The 19249-nt window shown below is 38.2% G+C and overlaps 1 protein-coding gene across 1 annotated transcript; it reads left to right on the top strand.

Moving 5' to 3' along the window:
* The first annotated feature begins 10645 nt into the window (after nt 1–10645).
* LOC100170490 (uncharacterized loc100170490) lies at nt 10646–18419 on the top strand. The gene is made up of 5 exons (NM_001130272.1): nt 10646–10851; nt 13176–13265; nt 15922–16073; nt 17172–17358; nt 17969–18419. Exons 1-5 carry the CDS (start codon nt 10678–10680, stop codon nt 17984–17986), a joined length of 621 nt encoding a protein of 206 aa, NP_001123744.1. The 5' UTR covers nt 10646–10677; the 3' UTR covers nt 17987–18419.
* The last annotated feature ends 830 nt before the right edge of the window (nt 18420–19249 follow it).

The following is a 19249-nucleotide window of genomic DNA, read 5'->3' on the forward strand; positions in this document are numbered from 1 at the left end:
CAGAGAAAAAGGAAATCATTTGTAGAATTAGAAATATTTGCTTATAATGGAGTTTATGGGAGATGGCCTTTCTGTAATTCAGAACTTTCTGGATAAGCGGTTTCCGGAGAAGGAATCCCATATCTGTATTTAAATTGAATAAGTAACTGGAAAGGTGAAAATTCACACGTCGGCAGCCAACTCTGTATTTATACCTAGTGTTTCTGACCATGAGGAGCTTAAATGTGACTTCCTCTCTCAGTAGTTTAGTTGAACTATTACCCCCTTTTTTCAACCCTTGCACTTGCTGAATATCAACTAGCTATCTAACTAAACTTTACTGGCTACTAGCCACAGAAAGGAAGGCTTGTACGTATCTTCCCACTCCCAGTGCTGCTGAATGGGCAAGTTTGCTAAATATGGTTAACTCCTGCCATACCAGCCAGTGTTTATGTATAGTACACAATCCACCTTTAGAACTGTAACAACTTTGTAGATCCTAGAATCTAGATCCCAGAATTACACTAAAAACACATTTTAATACAGGAGCTTTGGGGAGGAGGAGAGACTCCTTATCAGTATCCGCAGTGTTTCTTTTCCTCCAGCTGAATTTAAAATGGCTTTTAGGGGAGGGATTGGGATCATAAATTCACACTGCAGATGCTAATTGTCAAAGCTAACCCCCCCCTCCCAACACAGCTGTGAGACATACTAAGTTCCGGCAGGGGAATGAGCACACAGACGTATTCAGGCTGAATGGTGCCCAATTGTCTGATTTAGAACTACAGCAGAGTTAGGAAATAGGATCTTTAAGTATAATTCTAGGTAATACATTTGGAAAACATGGTTATAGCAGTTTAGAGATGGATAATGTACTATTTGGGTGCCACAGTGCTATGAATGTAACAGGAGGAAGTGTGGGTAGGACATACCTCTGCCCATTGATTGGCTGATGTGACCCAGCAGTGTGTATGTGCCATTGGCTTGTGTGTGAGCACAGGGTCTCTGACAAGTTAGAGGGAGGGGAGGCAGCACGATATTCTGGAATAATCCAATGGCACACCTTAGACAAATATAAGTTTTATAAAATGTAACTGTTGTGTCTGTGATATATATCTCAGATAAAGGGTATAGTTTCTGGCTGGATATGATCACATCTTAACCTAGAACTTAAAAGGGTGGTTCACGTTTACATTAACTTTTAATTTGTTATAGAATGGCATTTTCTTAGCAACTTTTCTATTAGTCTTTTTTTTTATATACTGTAGTTTTTGAATTATTTGCCTTCCTCTCTTGACTGTTTCCAGCTTTCAAATGGGGGTCACTGACTACAATTTTATTGAGATTGGTTCTTATTATTCAGTCCCTCTCCTATTCATATTCTATTTTCTTATTAAGGGTAAGTCTGTTAGGGTAATTTGGACCCTAGGAAACAGGCAACTGCTAAACTTCCAAACTGAAGAGCAAAATACAAAGATCAATTGCAAGTTGTCTCATTCTCTACAACATACTAAAAGTTAATGTAAAGGTGAACAAACCCATTTAGTTAAACTGCAGGGACTGCTGGTCTGGGATGAGACTGGGTTCTAGTGAAACTTCAACAGAATATAAATTTCCTATAGAAAAGAGAGATGTGCCACTCTGGGCATCAGCCTCCAGAGTTCACCTTAACTTAACTTTGGGTATGTTATAGAATGTCCTATTCTTGGAAACTTTCAATAGGTCTTTACATTTATATGGTTTTTAAATTATTTGCCATCCTCTGTTTTTTTTCCAGCTTGCAAATCAGGATCACTCACTCGGGAAGCCAAAAAAAAAACCATTGTTCTGTGTGGCTACAATGTTATTATTATTGTTACTTTTTATTATCTCTCTAGTCAGGCTCTCTTCCTATTCATATTCCAGTCTCTTATTAAAGCCACTGCCTGGTTGAAATTGAACCCTAGCAAAATTCCAAACTGGAGAGCTGAAAACCAGTCACAAATTGTCTCAGAATAGCACTGTCTGCATGATACTATGGGCCCATTCATTAAACCACAATTTTTTTGTGGTTACAATCACGAGTGCAAAAAATTCGGAGTAACCACGATAATTTCTGATGTTTCAAAATGTCACTAAAATTCTTTTATCAGTCATATGAAAATATCGTGGTTGCGTTCTGAAACTCACAAATTTTTTGTATCCGAACGTTTGTAAATGGCGCAAAAACCTTTCTGACTTTGAAACCTTCAATGTATGATTTTGGAAGCCTCCCATAGGACTCAGTGGCACTCTGCAGCTCCAACCTGGCCAATAGTCACGATACCAAAGCTTGAATGTATTCCGAAATGGTCGTAGTCTTTCAGAAAATTATGACATTTTCGTGGAAGTTAACAAAAACCACGAAAAAGTTTTTTTAAGTTATAAAAAATACTTTTTTTCTCAAAAACAAAATGTGGTTTAATTAATGGGCCCCTATAATTTAATTTGGAGGGGAACCACCCCTTTAACCAAATGGACTCATGTACAGATCCCCCAGGCACATGTGCTGGAACCCATGAGGGGTAAAAAACTGTAACATTATGACCATTCCATGGAGCACTTGTTCTCATAGGATTCCAGCCTAATCTGCTCCCTGTGGGGAATCCAGCACAGGTTGAAAGCAAAGAGCTGTGGTCACAAAGCTCTGGACTTAAAGTCTGGAATAAGGGAAGGTACAGTACTAATGGCCATCCCTACCTTGCATAGGGGTATGATGCGCAAACTATGGGGTGTCCACGTGCTTCCCACCAATTAAAAATACAAATGCTGACAGTGCTGTATTCATAGGAAGGTGCAACCCTTAGATCCATTCTGGGAGTTCAAACAGCTGTGGCCTCAGGAGCTGACCTGACCATGCAGCAGGTTACAAAGTGCAAACAATGGTGCTTTGCTGGCGTATTTTAAACTTTGCATTCTGCCTTGCACTTAATAAATGAGACCTAATATATCCATTGTGCATTTCTCAGTACAGGTTTGGGATCCCTTATCCGGAAACCTGTTATCCAGAAAGTTCAGAATTATGGAAAGGCCATCTCCCATAGACTCAATTATAAGCAAATAATTCTAATTTTTAAAAATGATTTCCTTTTTCTCTGTAATTATAAAACAGTACCTTGTACTTGATCCCAACTAAGATATAATTAATCCTCATGGGAGGCACAACAAGCCTATTGGGTTTATTTAATATTTAAATGAATTTTAGCAGACTTAGGTTATGGAGATCCAAATTATGGAACAATCCCTTATCCGGAAAACCCCAGGTCCCGAGCATTCTGGATAACAGGTCCCATACCTGTACCTGTATTTTACTGTGGGAGTTTTGGGAGCACTTCAAGGCTCAGTAGAATAAGAGTAATGGAACTGCAACTGACCTGCCAAAATTTGCTTACAAAAAACAGGATTAATCAACACACATTTCATATCCCTAGGTTTTATTGGTAATTTATTCAGTTCATATGTTCCATTACCCTCAAATCTACAATAGTAAGTGATGGGATCAGCCTGTGAGAGCAATGCTTTGGTCTGGTGACACTTTCCCAAGAAATGCAATGACACAGAATAGTGCCAGTCTAACAAATATGAACAGGGGTGAATATCTAGTACCACCTTAATATAGTATGGTGGCTTGGCAACATTATACTAATATAAACAGGCATGGGAATGTGCATTGGTCAATTCTCTCTCTTTTGGTTGTTTACCAACATTCTTACTAGAGGGCCCTGCTAAAATTCCTGTCTGTATGCCAACTTGATACTTACTTGGGTATTTGGAAGACACAGAATTGACAGTAGTTATGTGTTTATAGGAATTGTACATTATGCTGTTCATGTTCTTGGTGGAATCTCTGTCCTAGGTATCACGCATGACTTCCCTTATCAGGATCTTTGTACGTGCTAGATACAGCTGAACCTGGAACTTTTTATAAAATGAACTGTGTCCCTCTGGACTCTATGGACTGTGATAAACTGATAGGGAAACCCACACTCCCTGACCAATGCAATATAACTAGATTTCCTATCTGCAATCAGAAACATAAACTATGAGAGGGCGTTTCTGTCCTAAAAGCAGACTTTTTATGTGCCGCTGTAGATAAAGTGTAACCATTTTGTTTCTAATAATAAGAAATCTTGACCATTACATAGGTCAATAGGGTATTTGTCTTCTGCTTTTCTCTATAAACACAATATATGTGTTCCCCAAACCTGGTGCGTGCATACAGATATCTTATCTGAAAGCGTGATATCCTGCTCTGTATCATGTGACACCTCCCATAGCGTTTCCCATGGGTTTGCTCCCACACTCCAGTAACATACAGGCAGGTAAATTGGCTTCTGATAAAAAATGGCCCTAGTGTGTGTGAAAGTGACAGGGACCTTGTACTCTCCACTGGGGCAGGTACTGATGTAAATGATATATAATCTTTGTAAAACTGCTGAGGCATATGTTTGCCTAATATAAATATAGTTTAATAAGTGTTAATATCAGTGAAATTTGAGATGCTTCAAGGCAACTATCCTGCACCTCAGCATTGCTTCTGAGATATTCCAGTATATGCACAAAGTGGTACCAGCATTGGGTTTTCATTAACAATATTCAGTAACTTTAAAAAGAAAAGAGATTGAATTAACCTTATAAAATGAAATATCTGATACATTAACAAAACACTGTATATCTACAAACCCACCTGTTTAAAGATAAACATGGCTGCAGTATAATCTTTGTACAGGTAGGGGATCTGTTATCCGGAAACCCATTATCCAGAAAGCTCTGAATGAATGTATGTATATCTTTATTTATAAACCGCTACTTGTGTACACAGCGCTGTACAGTAGAACAATAGATTAATACAACAGTGGGGTGATTAAAATAATAATCGATATATACAAATATCAATATATAACAATAAATACAAGGTACAGTTGCAATAAGTTAAGAATCAAAGAGACAAGAGAATAGAGGTCCCTGTCCCATAGAGCTTACAATCTGTAAATTACGGAAAGGCCATCTCCCATAAACTCCATTTGAATCAAATAATTCAGTTTTTAAAAAATGTCTTCCTTATTCTCTGTAATTAAAAAGCAGCACTTTGTACTTAACCCTAATTAAGATATAATGAATCCTTGGATCAATTGTATTTCTATCTTGTGTAACATTAATAGACTAAAGGTATCCAACCTGCTTAAGGGCTCTGGCACATGGGGAGATTAGTCGCCCGCGACAAATCTCCCTGTTTGCGGGCGACTAATTGGCGCGGTTTCAGTGAAATCGCGGAAGTTTCCTCTCAAGGCAACTTCCGCGATTTCAGTGAAATCGCGCCGCCGTGTATGCCATCCCACCGGCGACTTACATTTTCGCCGGTGGGATGGCATTTCGGGGAGATTAGTCACCCGCTAACAGGGAGATTTGTCGCAGGCGACTAATCTCCCCATGTGCCAGAGCCCTAATGAAAATGTGGTAATGTTGTTAACCCCTTCTGAACAGTAAATTTGTGTTTAAATATGAGATGATAGAAGGCAGCCAGCTTACTCACTGAATTGCATTGCTTACAATGTAATATAATCACTTTCATTCTCAATAGATATCAAATAAACAAAAGTTACCTTTTCCTTACTTTGTATTTTGTTTTTAATAGCAAGAAGACTATTAACCAAAGCAAAGCATTCTGTCACAGCCTTTAGAATCTGCCACTTAAGACGGGGGGGGGGGGGGGGGGGGCAGTGGGGCCCAGACTGTGGTGTCTGCTACTGGAAAACACAGATAGATTGCTCCTAAACTAAACTGATGCACAACTTAGACTGGAGCTTACAACTCAAGTCACAATGAAGGTGTCATGCTTCTTCATAGATTTGCCTAGTGATGGGCGAAATGTTTCGCCAGGCATAGATTCACGGCGAATTTCCGCATTTCGCCATTGGCGGATTGCTTTGCGAAACGGATTCGCGAATTTTTCGGCGAAACGGAACAGATTCGCTCATCACTAGAGATGACCTTCCCACAAATCCAAGCTTTCTGGATAACAGGTTTTTGGATAATGGATCCCATACCTGTACCAACTTCTGCTGCCCAAGAAGCCACTTGACCGAGTTTTAAGTAAGTTATTGTGTTAGGCACTGGTAAAACTCTAGAAGAGTATGCCTTTGAGAACCAACATTATACATCTGGAGGTGGTCGATTTTAAAACTGCCTCTCCTTTCTTCTTACCTCCTAGAAGACCAAATAGTTTGTCTGCTTTCCTAAATGCTCGTGTTGCTAGACAATACACATAACTGTTTTCCCAACATCTAAGAGATGCAGAGGATGGTCCTCATCTGTCCAGAGAGAGCACCTGAAAGGATGGAAGAGACAGCTCATCCTCAGTATGAAAGTTGGTGACTACTTTGGGCATGAAGGAAGAAATAAACTTCATATTAACTATCCTGAAGAAAGGCAAACTAAAAAACTTGCAGTTCTACTCTCACTGCAACCAGATATACAGTCTTAAAAGTGAAATACCAATAAAAGCTTCTTGAATGGGCTCAATTGGTTTAGCTGAAATAAATTCAAGAACTGATGGAAGGTCCGGAAGGCACACCAACTTAAACTCGGGGCAGCTGTGGTCAGAGTTACCCACTTTCCCAGGAAAAGTGTCACTCCTGTAGACAGACAGTCTGGCTAAAGGCACAACATTAAAGCCTTTTTGCAGGATTGCTCTACCTGAATCTGAATGATCAACTATCCCTTCTGTCCTGATCAGTCTCTGAAAAAATATCCTCATGACCTCTTGAAATAGCCTCTTGTTTGGAAGAGGCACCTTCATTAGAAGTATTCAATTACCTTAATCTGGGGATACACTTGCAAGGGTGGCAGCTGGTGACCCTGGAAGAAAAAGCCAACAATTAAAATTGGTTTCTGCCCAAATGCACAAACCCGGGTCACCCTACCTACTCAGAAGCAGGCTGATGGAAAGTTCCACTGGGAATACACAAGATGAAACCTACATTGCATCCTGCCCATATATCCCCTACACCAGTGATCCCCAACCATTGGCTTGTGGGAAACATGTTGCTAACCAACCCTTTTGATGTTGATCCCAGTGGCCTCAAAGTTGGTGTCCATTTTTAAATTTCTGGCTTGAAGGCAAGTTTTAGAAGCACAGAGACACAGTTTTACTCCTAGCAAAGCCTCCTGCAGGCTGGCAGACCACATGGGGCTACCAAATAGCCAATCACAGCCCCAAAGAACGTGTTTCATGTTTGTGTGACTCATCCACACTTTTTACATATGAGTGTGGCTCACGGGTAAAAAAAAGGTTGGGGATTCCTGTCCTACACTATGCCCACCTCTCCACTTCCAGTCCACACCTGGAAGCAGAACAGGTTCCATTCCTCCACATTTCCTGCTCAGCAAAAAAGAACCACCGCACTCCTGCTCCTGTGCTGTCTTGCATGAAAGGTAAGAGCCTCATCACCCAGGCTGCTAACAGCATTACCGCTCACTGGGAAGGCTGCACCGAATAATAGTTACATTTACCGTACCAAGATAGAGTGCGAGGTAGAGCTGAGGCATAGGCAGGACTCAGCTGACAGCTATGGAGAACATGGGAGGTGAGCTGGAAAGGAGTAAATAGTTCTGAGAACCAAACAAATGTAGCCATACTTAACCCTCTGTCTCTCCATCAGGCGATTCAGGTAACCATGCAGGTAACAATAACCAATGATAGAATCATAAGTACGAGGATAGGTTGGGAGTGGTATGTGAGATAAATCAAAACCAATGTATAAATATAACAACCACACGCTCCTAGCTTTGTTGCAAAGGAATAAAGGCTAGGTACATAGGTGCAGTATCCTGATGCAGGGGTGTTTCTAAAGTAGTACTGAGGTAATAAGCCACATTAGATAGTAGGTATGGTTAGGTTACACTTGCCTGCAGGATAGATTTCAACTATAGGAGAGATTATCCTCCAGTCATTATACTTAATAATTGATTCCACATATGTGGGGACACTGCTAGTGACATGCATCGGTGAGTTATGGTAACACCTAACCAGATACAATCCCAAAACTGAGATCTGAAGGGGTGACTGTTAATATAAATGGAGGAATAAATCCTATCGATTTATGGGATAAAAATAAAAAGCAAAGTTCGCAAATAATAAATGAAAAAGATTTGATAGAAATTACCCTTTATTAAAAACTACACAGTTGAATAATTAATCACAAAGAGTTATATACTGTATGTCCATGATACCAATAATTGCTACAAACAGTAAATGATATATGAAACACTGGGGATTCCAAAATTAAAACTGTATGTAACCAATGTAAAGGATTTCCTACCGCTGGGAATATTGAATGATAATTTGCTACAAACTGACAGGAGGCAACATTGTTTATAGTTGCTGGATGTAGCAAAATCCTTTACAGGATTTACAGCCATTTATTTGCAATGAGATGTGAGTTTTAAACTGCTGCTATGTTATACTTTATAAAATAAAAGTGAAGTTTTAATCGCTGTGATATAACTATTGCTACTAAAGTTGTACTTTTCTTAATTTTTTTTGGTGTCAATATGCCCTTTTGGCATCACTGCCTTCCCTTCCGTTCTGAATCAAGTGCTGCTGCTCCTATTAATGCAGGGGTACCCTGGAGCTACTGCCACCTCCAAACCAGGCTGTAGCTCCAGGGTTCCCACAGTGCCCTGTGCCACACACACATCACTCTCATCGATAGAAACAACGCCAACCAGACATATAAAACTTTCCGTGCAATTGCATCCAATTGTGTGGGAGTATTTAATGCATTGCAGTTATATCAGGCGCGACTTCCCATGGTGCCTGAGGCAAGACTGGAATTTTTTACAATTTAGAAAATTTGATACAAAAGGAATCTGGAGATCATGGTTTTTGCCACAATTTTTCTTGACTTGTGGAAAAAATACCTGATCTCGATTTTTATTCAATCTGCAGAAAATACTAATGAGTGGAAAGTAATTCACCAAAAAAACCTTCTAATACAACAAATAATTAGTACTCAATTCTTTCAATTCCTTGCCTTACCCAAGTTGGCAACATGTCAACACCATATCTTCCAGCTGAGCACACCCTGAGCCAAGTCATTGCTGCAATTGCAACATCTCAGGTTACCATTTCTACACATACTGGCCATTTTGGTCCAGATAGTCACTTATGCCCAGAAAATAACCTGACTGGAAAAAAATGGGTCATTTATGACTTTAAGCACAGTTTGCAAAGTGCAATTATGGAGCAATTCACGATGTTTGTGCAATACAGAATTTTCACCCATCATTCCAGCATGATTGCAGCAATTAGGCGGAGATGCCTGACAAAATTTGTTCCTGAAAACTTTCTGTTGGTATGGGTCCCTTTCTGTACTCGGGATCCATATCATGTCTGCTTTTGATGCTATAGGGCAAGTAAGATTCTCATTTTGATGTTTGCTGTGGGAATCCTGCAACTACCTTTACCTTGAGGTGGCAGTAACTCCAAGGTTACCCAGAGTCAATGGGTGCAGTGCTCCTGAGTGTGACTATGTAGAAGTGCAAGGAGCAGCTTTGGATGCAAGGACCATTAATGATCCCCACAGATTCATGCAACCTCTGCATTTCTTCTTTGCGCTAATACAGCTGTGGTAGCACTTTGTAAATGAGCCACGTTAACATCCATGCTCAAATAAGAAACTGACTGAATAAGGAAACAACTTTAGGGTAGTGGCATATGGGGAGATTACTTGCCCATGGTTAAACCTTGGCTACCGAATGTGACCAGTACCAGTGTGCCTAGGGCAAAGATCTCATTGGTGGGCCCCCACAACTTCTACAATAAATATCTTATAGGACTACCCTGAAGCAGGGGAACAGTACAGTACAGTAAGGCAGAAAATATAAAAAAAAGTCTGTGCTTACTGAAATAGACATACGGTCAGGCATGCCAGCCTGTACCAACAATGGTGGAAAAGATAAACTGTAATCACAAATACAAGCTTTTTATTACAAATATATCTTTCAGGAACATTTGTTCAAATAGAAAGTAAAATAAATGTTTATTTTAAGCTTCAGCTGATTAAAATGAGGGGTCTGCCATTTTTAGGGGATACTTAAGTCAAAAGTTATTGTAGATGAAAGTCTGATCATGGGACCCTTTTGCCCATTTATTAATACAGTCCTGTGGGCGACTAATCTCCCTAAAATACCTTCCCACCAGCAATAAGGTGAATTGCTGGTTCTCTCTTGCAGGAAAGTTTGCACAACTTCAGAAAATGAATTAATTTGCCATCCCACAAGCGATTCACCTTATTGCCGATGGGAAGGCATTTCAGAGAGATTAGTCACCTGTGTTAGCCAAGATTTAACCGCAGGCGACTAATCTCCCAGTGGGAACACTGGGAAGAAATTGTATTTAATTTTTTTGAACCTTCCCACCAGAGCTACCTTGCAACCCTGATGAGATGGAAAATGACAATTATTGATTTCATTAAATAGGTGGAACATTAACAAAGGTTATTAGTCATTGGAAAATGTGAGTTTTATCTCAGCAAATATTCATAAAAGTCAGTGCTAATGCCATATAATTCCAGCCAATCTGGTCCTACTGCTAATTAGCTTCTGTGAACAGTGTTCCTCTTCTGGTTATTAAAGGCTCCTCTAGCTGATTTCTACTGATTTTCACCTGGTTGCAAAATGTGTTCTGGCGGCTGTGCAAAGTGCCTTGGTATTACTATCATTTGTCTGGCTTGCCTATGTGCTCTGGCCAACATTCTGCTCTTCTTCCCTGGAGGAAAAATTGCTTCTGCAAATGGACATATTTCAGATGAAGTCTGGTACTTTGGAGGGCTCTTGGGTTCTGGAGTTGTGGTAAGTTGTATGATTGTGTTCAGCCTAAAGGTCAGTTGGGGTGAGGCCTGGGGAGATTATCTGATTGCTTTCCTAGATATACCGGCAAGCCCAGCATGGAGAGCAGATAGGGTAAGATCTAGGGCGGAAATATATTTGTCCTACATATTCTTGGAATTATGGCTGCAACAGCAGTGTTTTTGTTGTATCTATAACCTTGTTATAAGCTAAAGGGGGCTTTTTAAAACGTGATTTTTACAATCCTGCTCTGTTTGAAACCACATCAGTATTCTAATTGTTTTGTCTTTGAAGACAAGCCTTAATAAGAAAGCGGTCAGCCCTTTATATGACCTTTTCCTACATGTTCAGCACTTGCTCTCCTTATGAATGAGCAAGTGGTGCTTTATCAATATAATTGTGTTAGAGGTGGGACTTTTTGTTTGCATTTGTGCATATTTCATGACTGAAATATTTAGAGACCAACAATGTTTTTGATAGAGGTGATGATGCAGTAGCAACACACAGGTTATTTAGTACCACCATAGTGAAAGTAAAGCTTAGAATGTAACGTTTAATGCTTGAAGGGCAACTGCCTTTCCAAGCCTTCAGAAATTCCAAAGTTGTACAGATAGGAACTGATTTACTAAAATCAAAGTCATATAAACTCGACATGGTATAAATTCAAATGAAACTTGATCATTGTTGTATTTCTAAAATGTCACAATAACGCTTGAATTGTTTGTACATTCAAAAATCCTGAATTTTTTGAGCCAAAAGTAAAACTCGAAACATATGATTTTAAATGGACGTTCGTTTGTATGGATACTCTTTATTTTACCCAAACAGGAATTGCTCCAGCAGCCATTTTAGAAGCACTGGTGCTCATTCTTGGAAAACAATAATGTGTTTACGTTTCACTTGAAACTAGGTGATATATTGAAAATGTGTGAAATAAAAAACAATAATGGGATTACATTCCCCTTGAAACTGGGTCAAACAGACAACAATGAGGGGATTAACTTCTCCTTGAACTAAACTATTCCATAGAACTCGACAGATCAAACCTGAATTTTTTTTTGACAAAAAAGATAACTAAACATTGATAAATCACAAATTATGGGAGTTATTTTTGAAAAAAAGTCAAATTTTTCAAGAAACAATATCAGAACAATATCAGTACTGGCAAAAACCCATTCTTAAATCTTGACAATATCTAGAAGTAAAAAGAAAATGACTTTTTGCTTAGTAAATGTGCCCCTAAGTGTTTTGGTGTAGTTTATGGAGAATTATATTTTTATATTCTTTTTACTAAATAGAACCCTAATAGTGCTAATTAATTTGAATGAGCTGTACTTGTCATGCCCTTGTACTGCATATGGGAATTATTTATTTACATGAAAGAAATCTGTGTACAAGTATGGAGTCTAGAAAGCTCTGAATTATGGGAAGGCAATTTCCTATAGACTCCATTTTAATCAAATAATTCACATTTTTTTTTCTCTGTAATAATAAAACAGTTCCTTGTACTTGATCCCAGCTAAGATAAAACAAATCCTTATTGGTTGCAAAAACCAACTCCTATTAGGTTTATTTAATGTTTAAATGATTTTTGATAGTCTTAGGGGTTATCTATCAATGTCCAACATTGATTTATTTTTGTGATTCGAGTTTTTAAGCTCTATAACTCAAAAAAATCAAATTATTGTTCTAAAATTTGAATGTCTGATATTTATTATGTGCAAAAAACCTGAAAACTCAATGTAAAAATCCGGCATCTAAAAGCTTGCAAGTTTATGTAGAAGACAATGGGAGTTGCCCTAGGCAAAGTCAATTGAGAAAAGTTTTTCGAGTTTCGAGTTTTTTTTATTCAAAAAAGTTTTCCATATTAATAAATAAGCAAGCTAATCTAATTTTTTTTTTTTAAAAAGCAATTTCATTTTAATTAGAAATTAGAATTCACAAAGTCAAAAATCGTTAAATAAGCCCAATATATTATGGCTATCTGAATTATGGAAACATGCCTTATCCATAAAACCCCCAGGTCCCAAGCATTCTGGATAACAGGTCCCATACCTGCCAGAATATCAGAATGTACAAAGCAGCTTTGCAATGTTAGAATATTCGATCACCACTACCTATTGCCATGAATGCATTTCCTTTGTACAGGTGTGTCCTTTTTTATGCATGGGGGCCCCTGGGAAAATGCCCTTTAAATCCCGTCCTGCTGGTTTAGATGCTATAGCCCTTTCTATATTTTTTTGCTAATGAGCTTTGTGTTTATAATTACTATGAAAAAAAGCTTTGAGGATCCGTCTACTAATTTAATATGATGGTTGTTTTTATAGTCAATCTTTCCAGCTCTGGTGTTTTTGGGCCTGAAAAACAATGACTGCTGTGGGTGCTGCGGAAACGAGAGCTGCGGGAAAAGATTTGCCGTAAGTAATAACATGGATTCTATGTGCATACAGGGTCTAGATCAACTGATACACAAACAACCATTTTTAGAGGAAGTCGGGGATTATAAAATACATTTCCCACTAATTAGCTGTGTTATTGACACATAAATTAGTGTTGTAAAAATGAAATGAGTTTTGTTCTTCCCTTATCAGGTTATAAACCCAGGTTAAGAAAAGAGTCTGTTAGCAGATGGTATGCTCATGGCTTGCCATTATTTCATTAAGGGAAATATATAAATATATATATAATATATAAAGCCTGATTATTACAAATACTGTGAGAATAATGTGGGAATAATAAGAGCAGAATTGCTAGTTACAAAGGATTCATAACAAGGGTAGAAATCATAATTAGGAGCAAAAGAGGATTGATAATGGTGTGTATATGCACATATCTCAATGAGACAACTCATTAATGGAATTAGTTCATAGGAAAGAACTGACTCACTAGAAATGTTCACCTGGCTCAACCGATTATTTCTTCTCTGAGTTAGGAAGTTATGGAATGAATAACATATTTGTAGTTAGATAAAAGGTTATACACATCAAGCAATTAGGAAACACTATGGGGGAGATTTACTAATCCACGAATCTGTATTCCGAAAGAGAAAAAATCGTATTGGAAACGAAAATTGCAACTTTTTCGTCGCCGTCGCGATTTTTTCATATTTGTCACGACTTTTTCGTCGGCGCCTTGACTTTATCGTATTTTGCACGCCTATTTCGTCACAGACATACACATAGGGGGAGATTTACTAATCCACGAACGGTCCGAAGGCGTCCGAATGCGTTTTTTTCATAATGATCGGTATTTTTGCGACTTTTTCGTCGCCGCCGCGACTTTTTCGTATGTTCCGCGACTTTTTCGGATATTTTCCGCGACTTTTTCGTCGCCGTCACAAAAAAAACGGTTTTTCTGCCGTTTACAACCGCTCAATACGAAAAAATCGCGACGGCGATGAAAAAGTCGCAGAAAATATCCGAAAAAGTCGCGATGGCAACGAAAAAGTCGCGGAACATACGCAAAAAGTCGCAGCAGCGACGAAAAAGTTGCAAAAATACCGATCATTATGAAAAAAACGCATTCGGACGCCTTCGGACCATTCGTGGATTAGTAAATCTCCCCCTATGTGTATGTCTGTGAGTATGTATACATGAATGGGAGCTGCCGTGTATTTTACTTATGCAGATCACACTGATGGGGTAATAAAAGGCACTAGGTTTGCCCAGGAGCAGTAACCCAGAGCAACCAATTAGCAGATAGAAATTACTGGTCACCTGTTAGAAAACAAACATCTTATTGGTTGCCATGGGTTACTGCTCCTGGACAATCTTAGTGCCTTTTATTACATATGGGGGTTTGAGCCTTGTTTACCAATTTTTTAATTTGTGAATTGAGTTTTTTTTTTTGAATATGCTTCTAATTTTACCAAACTTGAATGAAACCATAAAAAAACCTTGAATGCATCACATTTATATTCTTCTCATCATTTTCATCATGGGTCTCCAAAATCTCAAAAAATGAAAAATAGGAAAAAACTGAATTGAAAAATAGAAAACGCATAAACTTTGCCAAATCCTATTGGCGTCTACATAAAGTCAAAAGCTTTTAGACGTTTAACATTCAAGTATTTTTGAAAATTTTCTGCTTAATAAAAATTGAACCTTCAAGTTTTGGAAACCAACTCTAATTTGGGGCAGATTTATTTAAGTTAGAAATTAGAGCTCACCAGTGTCGGACTGGCCCACAAGGATACCAGGAAAACTCCCAGTGGGCGCAGGTGTCAGTGGGCCCTCCTGCTCCTGAGCATTTGGCCTACTTCATGGTCATTCCCTATTTCTGAATAGGAACAAAAAGGAGAAACGGATGGAAGAATAGATGCTAGCATGGAAATAAAAGAGACTAAGAGAATAAAGAGGTTGGGTGGGGAAAGGAGGAAAAATAGTTTGGAGAGTGGGCCTAGGGTCTAAGGTTTTCTAGTGGGTCCCTGGGGTCCCAGTCCGACACTGGAGCTCACCAAAGTACAATGTTGCTGTTCTTTGTTCATTTTTAGAGATGTACTGTATATACCAATGAGTGAAACACCTCTAAAATCCCATAGATATGAGCAAATGGTTGAATTTTATTGTGGTGAGTGCTAATGCCACATTTTCATGAATCGGCCTCTTTACGGTCATAAGATGAAAGTGCTTTTGCTGCTGTTCTATCCCGATATTAGCAATGCAAAATTAACATGGCAGCTCCTGCGCAAATGTAGAAATGTTAACATGCATGTTACTGTTGGAATTTAGTTATGTGACGTGACTGTGGTGCCATTTGGACTACACAGTAGAATATAAACATTGCAAACAGTGTTCACTTTGCACATTTTAGAGTTTGCACCAGTGTGTGTAATGAAATGTCTTATTTACAAAGGCATATTTTTTTGAGTCAAGAAAGCACCCCACCTTATAGCAAGTCTATAATTATTATGTATTCCAGTTTTTAACAATTTAGGAATTTCTCCATAATAATGTTACACCGTTTCATAATGTTTAAGAAAGCTAATCGTAATCTCAGGCAGGCTTGTAGGCTTTACAGTCTGTACAATGGTGATTCATTAAACAAGCTGTTTGATTTTTTATTTTTTTTTAGATGTTTTCCTCTATCATATTTGCTGCCATTGGCTTTGTGGGAGCTGGATACTGCTTTGTTGTCTCAGCAGTGGCTATAAATAAAGGACCAAAGTGTTTCGTAGGACTGGGTCTAGATGGCAAAGAGTTCTGGGCATATATTTTCAATGATGGGTAGGTGATATTTATCTAATGCAGAAGTTACTGTAATTTAAAAAGGATAAAAAATCCCAGGAGAGGTTTCTGACCTTATAAACACCAGGCTGAAAGGCAAGAAACCTTATACAACTCATGGAACGCTGAACTGGAAAATGCATTCAATATACAGAACGCAAGGTTATTTTTAATAATTCCGCATACTCCTTCTCATTATTAAAATGGATATTTAAGACACACCCATCACTGCTGACACAGGTGTCACTACACCTTGACTATTCTGTGCTCCCTGCTTTTGAGGCAACAGTTTGGCCCTTTACTGCACAAAGTATGGTCCATACGGAATTGGTTGGTGAAGATGGGAGAGGAGAAACCTGATTGGCCTGCATAAAGCCCCAACTGAACACCTGTTGGATGAACTGGAATGCCAACCAATGCAAGCCAGGCCTGATATCCCAAAATTAGTACCCAAGCTCTTACTAGTGAATTGAAGCAACATCCACCAACCATGCTCCAATATCTAGCGGAAAGTCATTCCAGAAGAGCAGAGGCCGGGGTGCTCATGCCATTAGGCTCCTGGTAATTTTAAAAGCCAAAATTCTGGTTTGTCTCATCTGGAGATATGGCTCATCTAGTATAGAGATCATCCTTTGGAATGCTAAAAAGGCAAGCTTGGGCATGAGGGGGTACAGTTACCCATAACAACTAATCAGATGTTTGCTTCTATAACTTTTCCTAGACTACTCAGAGCTAGGTGCTGATCTGTTGCTATGGTGCATAGAATGTCAATATATACTGAGCACAAGGTACATTTATGGATTAATGACAAATGATTGATTAATGTATGTACTTTAGATCAAGCCATTATGGCATTTCCTCTGGCTCTTTTGCTGTCCAGCCAAGGACGTTGCCTTTTGATGCGCAAAAAAATCTGATCCATGTGTTTTAACTGTATATCTATTTGTTCTATTATTTTTCCTTTATAAATCTCTGTATTTCAGGTCATAGAGAATACAATAACAGAATAAGGAATGGGTGATAATGGGAATTTGGCATTTTGCTGTTAATTGCTTTGATCACACATATTTATATATATATATATTTTTATCTTTAAAGAGACTATTTAGGGAACACAAACCTATGGAAGCTGTGTTCAAACCAAGATATCGTTCCATGGAATCTGACCTTGTTTAGCCTGCTACTAATAATGAGTGGGGTCCAAGCTGTTCTCTGTGCCATTCAAGCCATTAATGGCCTCATTGGGACAATTTGCGGGGACTGCAAGTGTTGCGGATGTTGTGGGGTAGGTTGAAATGCTGATTTTATATTAAATTGATTTTTCTCTGTTCTTGAAATACTATTTCTTTTAAAAATGCATGTATTAATGTATGTATGTATGTATGTATGGTCACAGCTATATTGCTATAAAGATATATGAAGTATTACTCCACTTGCAGAACGTTAAATTTTTCAGGCTACAAACTGGATTTGGAAAATCCATGCATCACTAGCAGCTCTAAATAGTTCTCCCATGTCTGGAAATAATAATGTGGCAGTGGATTTGTGTTCATTTTAACGGGCCTTACTCTGTAACTTACCAGTGTTATAGACAGAAGAAAAAGTATATTTTGTCTAGGTGATGATAGTACTCCCAGACACAGGGCAGTTATCAGTTGGAAGCATTTATTATGTATTCACATATTTTACACTGAATAGGCCATGTTTGACAGTGGTGTAGTAGACATTGTGGCACAGCAGCTAACTGACACTGTGTACCATGTTTATGTTGTGTGTACTGGTACAATCATGAGAAAGTGATCTCAGGTATACTAGGGAAGTATAATAAAAATACTAGATGCTTTGTTACCATATTTCTTCAACACTGATCTGACCATTATGCTCATCCTACATAGGGTGAAGGACCTGTTTAGTTCCAGCCTGGCATCTATGAAACTCTACGGCAGCTCCTTCTACAAATGATCTTTATACAGAAAATTGGAAATGCAAACCTGCACAATCTGAGCAATGGTTTATTATCATTAGCTGGGACCCATCCTCCTCAATACAACAGCAGCAGCCACTTTACTTAGATGGATACAGTCATCATGCTTGGGAAGACCCACTTCATCTGCAACTTTAAGAAGCTATATTTTATCCTTGTCGAGGCCAGGTCTTTTGCACTATTGCAATTAGGATAATGAAAGCAAATGTCTCATTGGCTGCTGTGGGTTACCTAAAAGGGGCAAACATGTTACTGCAGTTACCCTTTTTGATTTATGCTGCAGTCAAACCAAAGACAACAATTTATTTTATATGTATGGGAATTGTTTATATCTTGCAAATAAAGTATCTTATACAAGGGAATTTCTAGCTTTATTAATGTTCATTAAGAATCAAGTGCACATCAGGCCTGGACAGGAGGAATATATATCAATAGCTATACACACTGTACTAATTCAGAAGGGAAAGTGCTATTCATTGAAATTACATTTAAGGTTAAATACATTTCAATTGATTAAAACTAATTAAAAGGTAATATCCTATCAATGTTTTCAGTCATGTATTTTATGAATTGACCAACCATTTCACATTAAATTAACTGAGAACAATCACAAAATCCAGGCAGCAGTGAGCCTATGACTAAGTGCCCCTTAGGCACACGATAGGCTAATAAAAGTTTTATTTTATTCAATAATTACTTCAGTGCTGCATTGGATTTTTTGATTGTTCCCACTCTCACTTAATTCATTGGTTATTGCCTACAACCCATAGACTCAGGTTTAATCCACGAGACAATTTATTTTTACTGTTATTTGGACTTTTTCATTACTTTTGCCAACTCTATTTTATTAAATTTTTTTGGGCAAGACATATACACATTGTCATTTTTTTTTTAACCATTTCACATATCATAAGGTTTTATTTTGTTCAGATAGCTATCTTTTTATTTTTTTCGTTGTCCAGGTAGCAGCTAAGCCTGTATAATTCCATCAATTAGCACTAACAACATCCCAATGACATCAGACGACCACACTATGGTCTCAAGTTTATTCCACTGCTTTCTTCTTGTAAATGTATTGTTACATGAGGTCTATGGGAGTGGATAAGGAAGCTTATTACTAGTGAGTCATTGAACCGTTGAGATAACTTTGAAAGAAATTAGGGAAAATAAATAATAATGCATCTTTTTATTT

This window comes from Xenopus tropicalis, chromosome 5 (assembly GCF_000004195.4).
Source record: "Xenopus tropicalis strain Nigerian chromosome 5, UCB_Xtro_10.0, whole genome shotgun sequence".
NCBI lineage: Eukaryota > Metazoa > Chordata > Amphibia > Anura > Pipidae > Xenopus > Xenopus tropicalis.

What these genes read in the sequence shown, in the direction of transcription:
- LOC100170490 (NM_001130272.1), top strand. Translation starts at nt 10,678, where the DNA reads ATGTGTTCTGGCGGCTGTGCAAAGTGCCTTGGTATTACTATCATTTGT. An exon ending in TCTTGGGTTCTGGAGTTGTG is followed by an intron (nt 10,852 to 13,175) that starts GTAAGTTGTATG and finishes TTGTTTTTATAG; the next exon opens with TCAATCTTTCCAGCTCTGGT. An exon ending in GCTGCGGGAAAAGATTTGCC is followed by an intron (nt 13,266 to 15,921) that starts GTAAGTAATAAC and finishes ATTTTTTTTTAG; the next exon opens with ATGTTTTCCTCTATCATATT.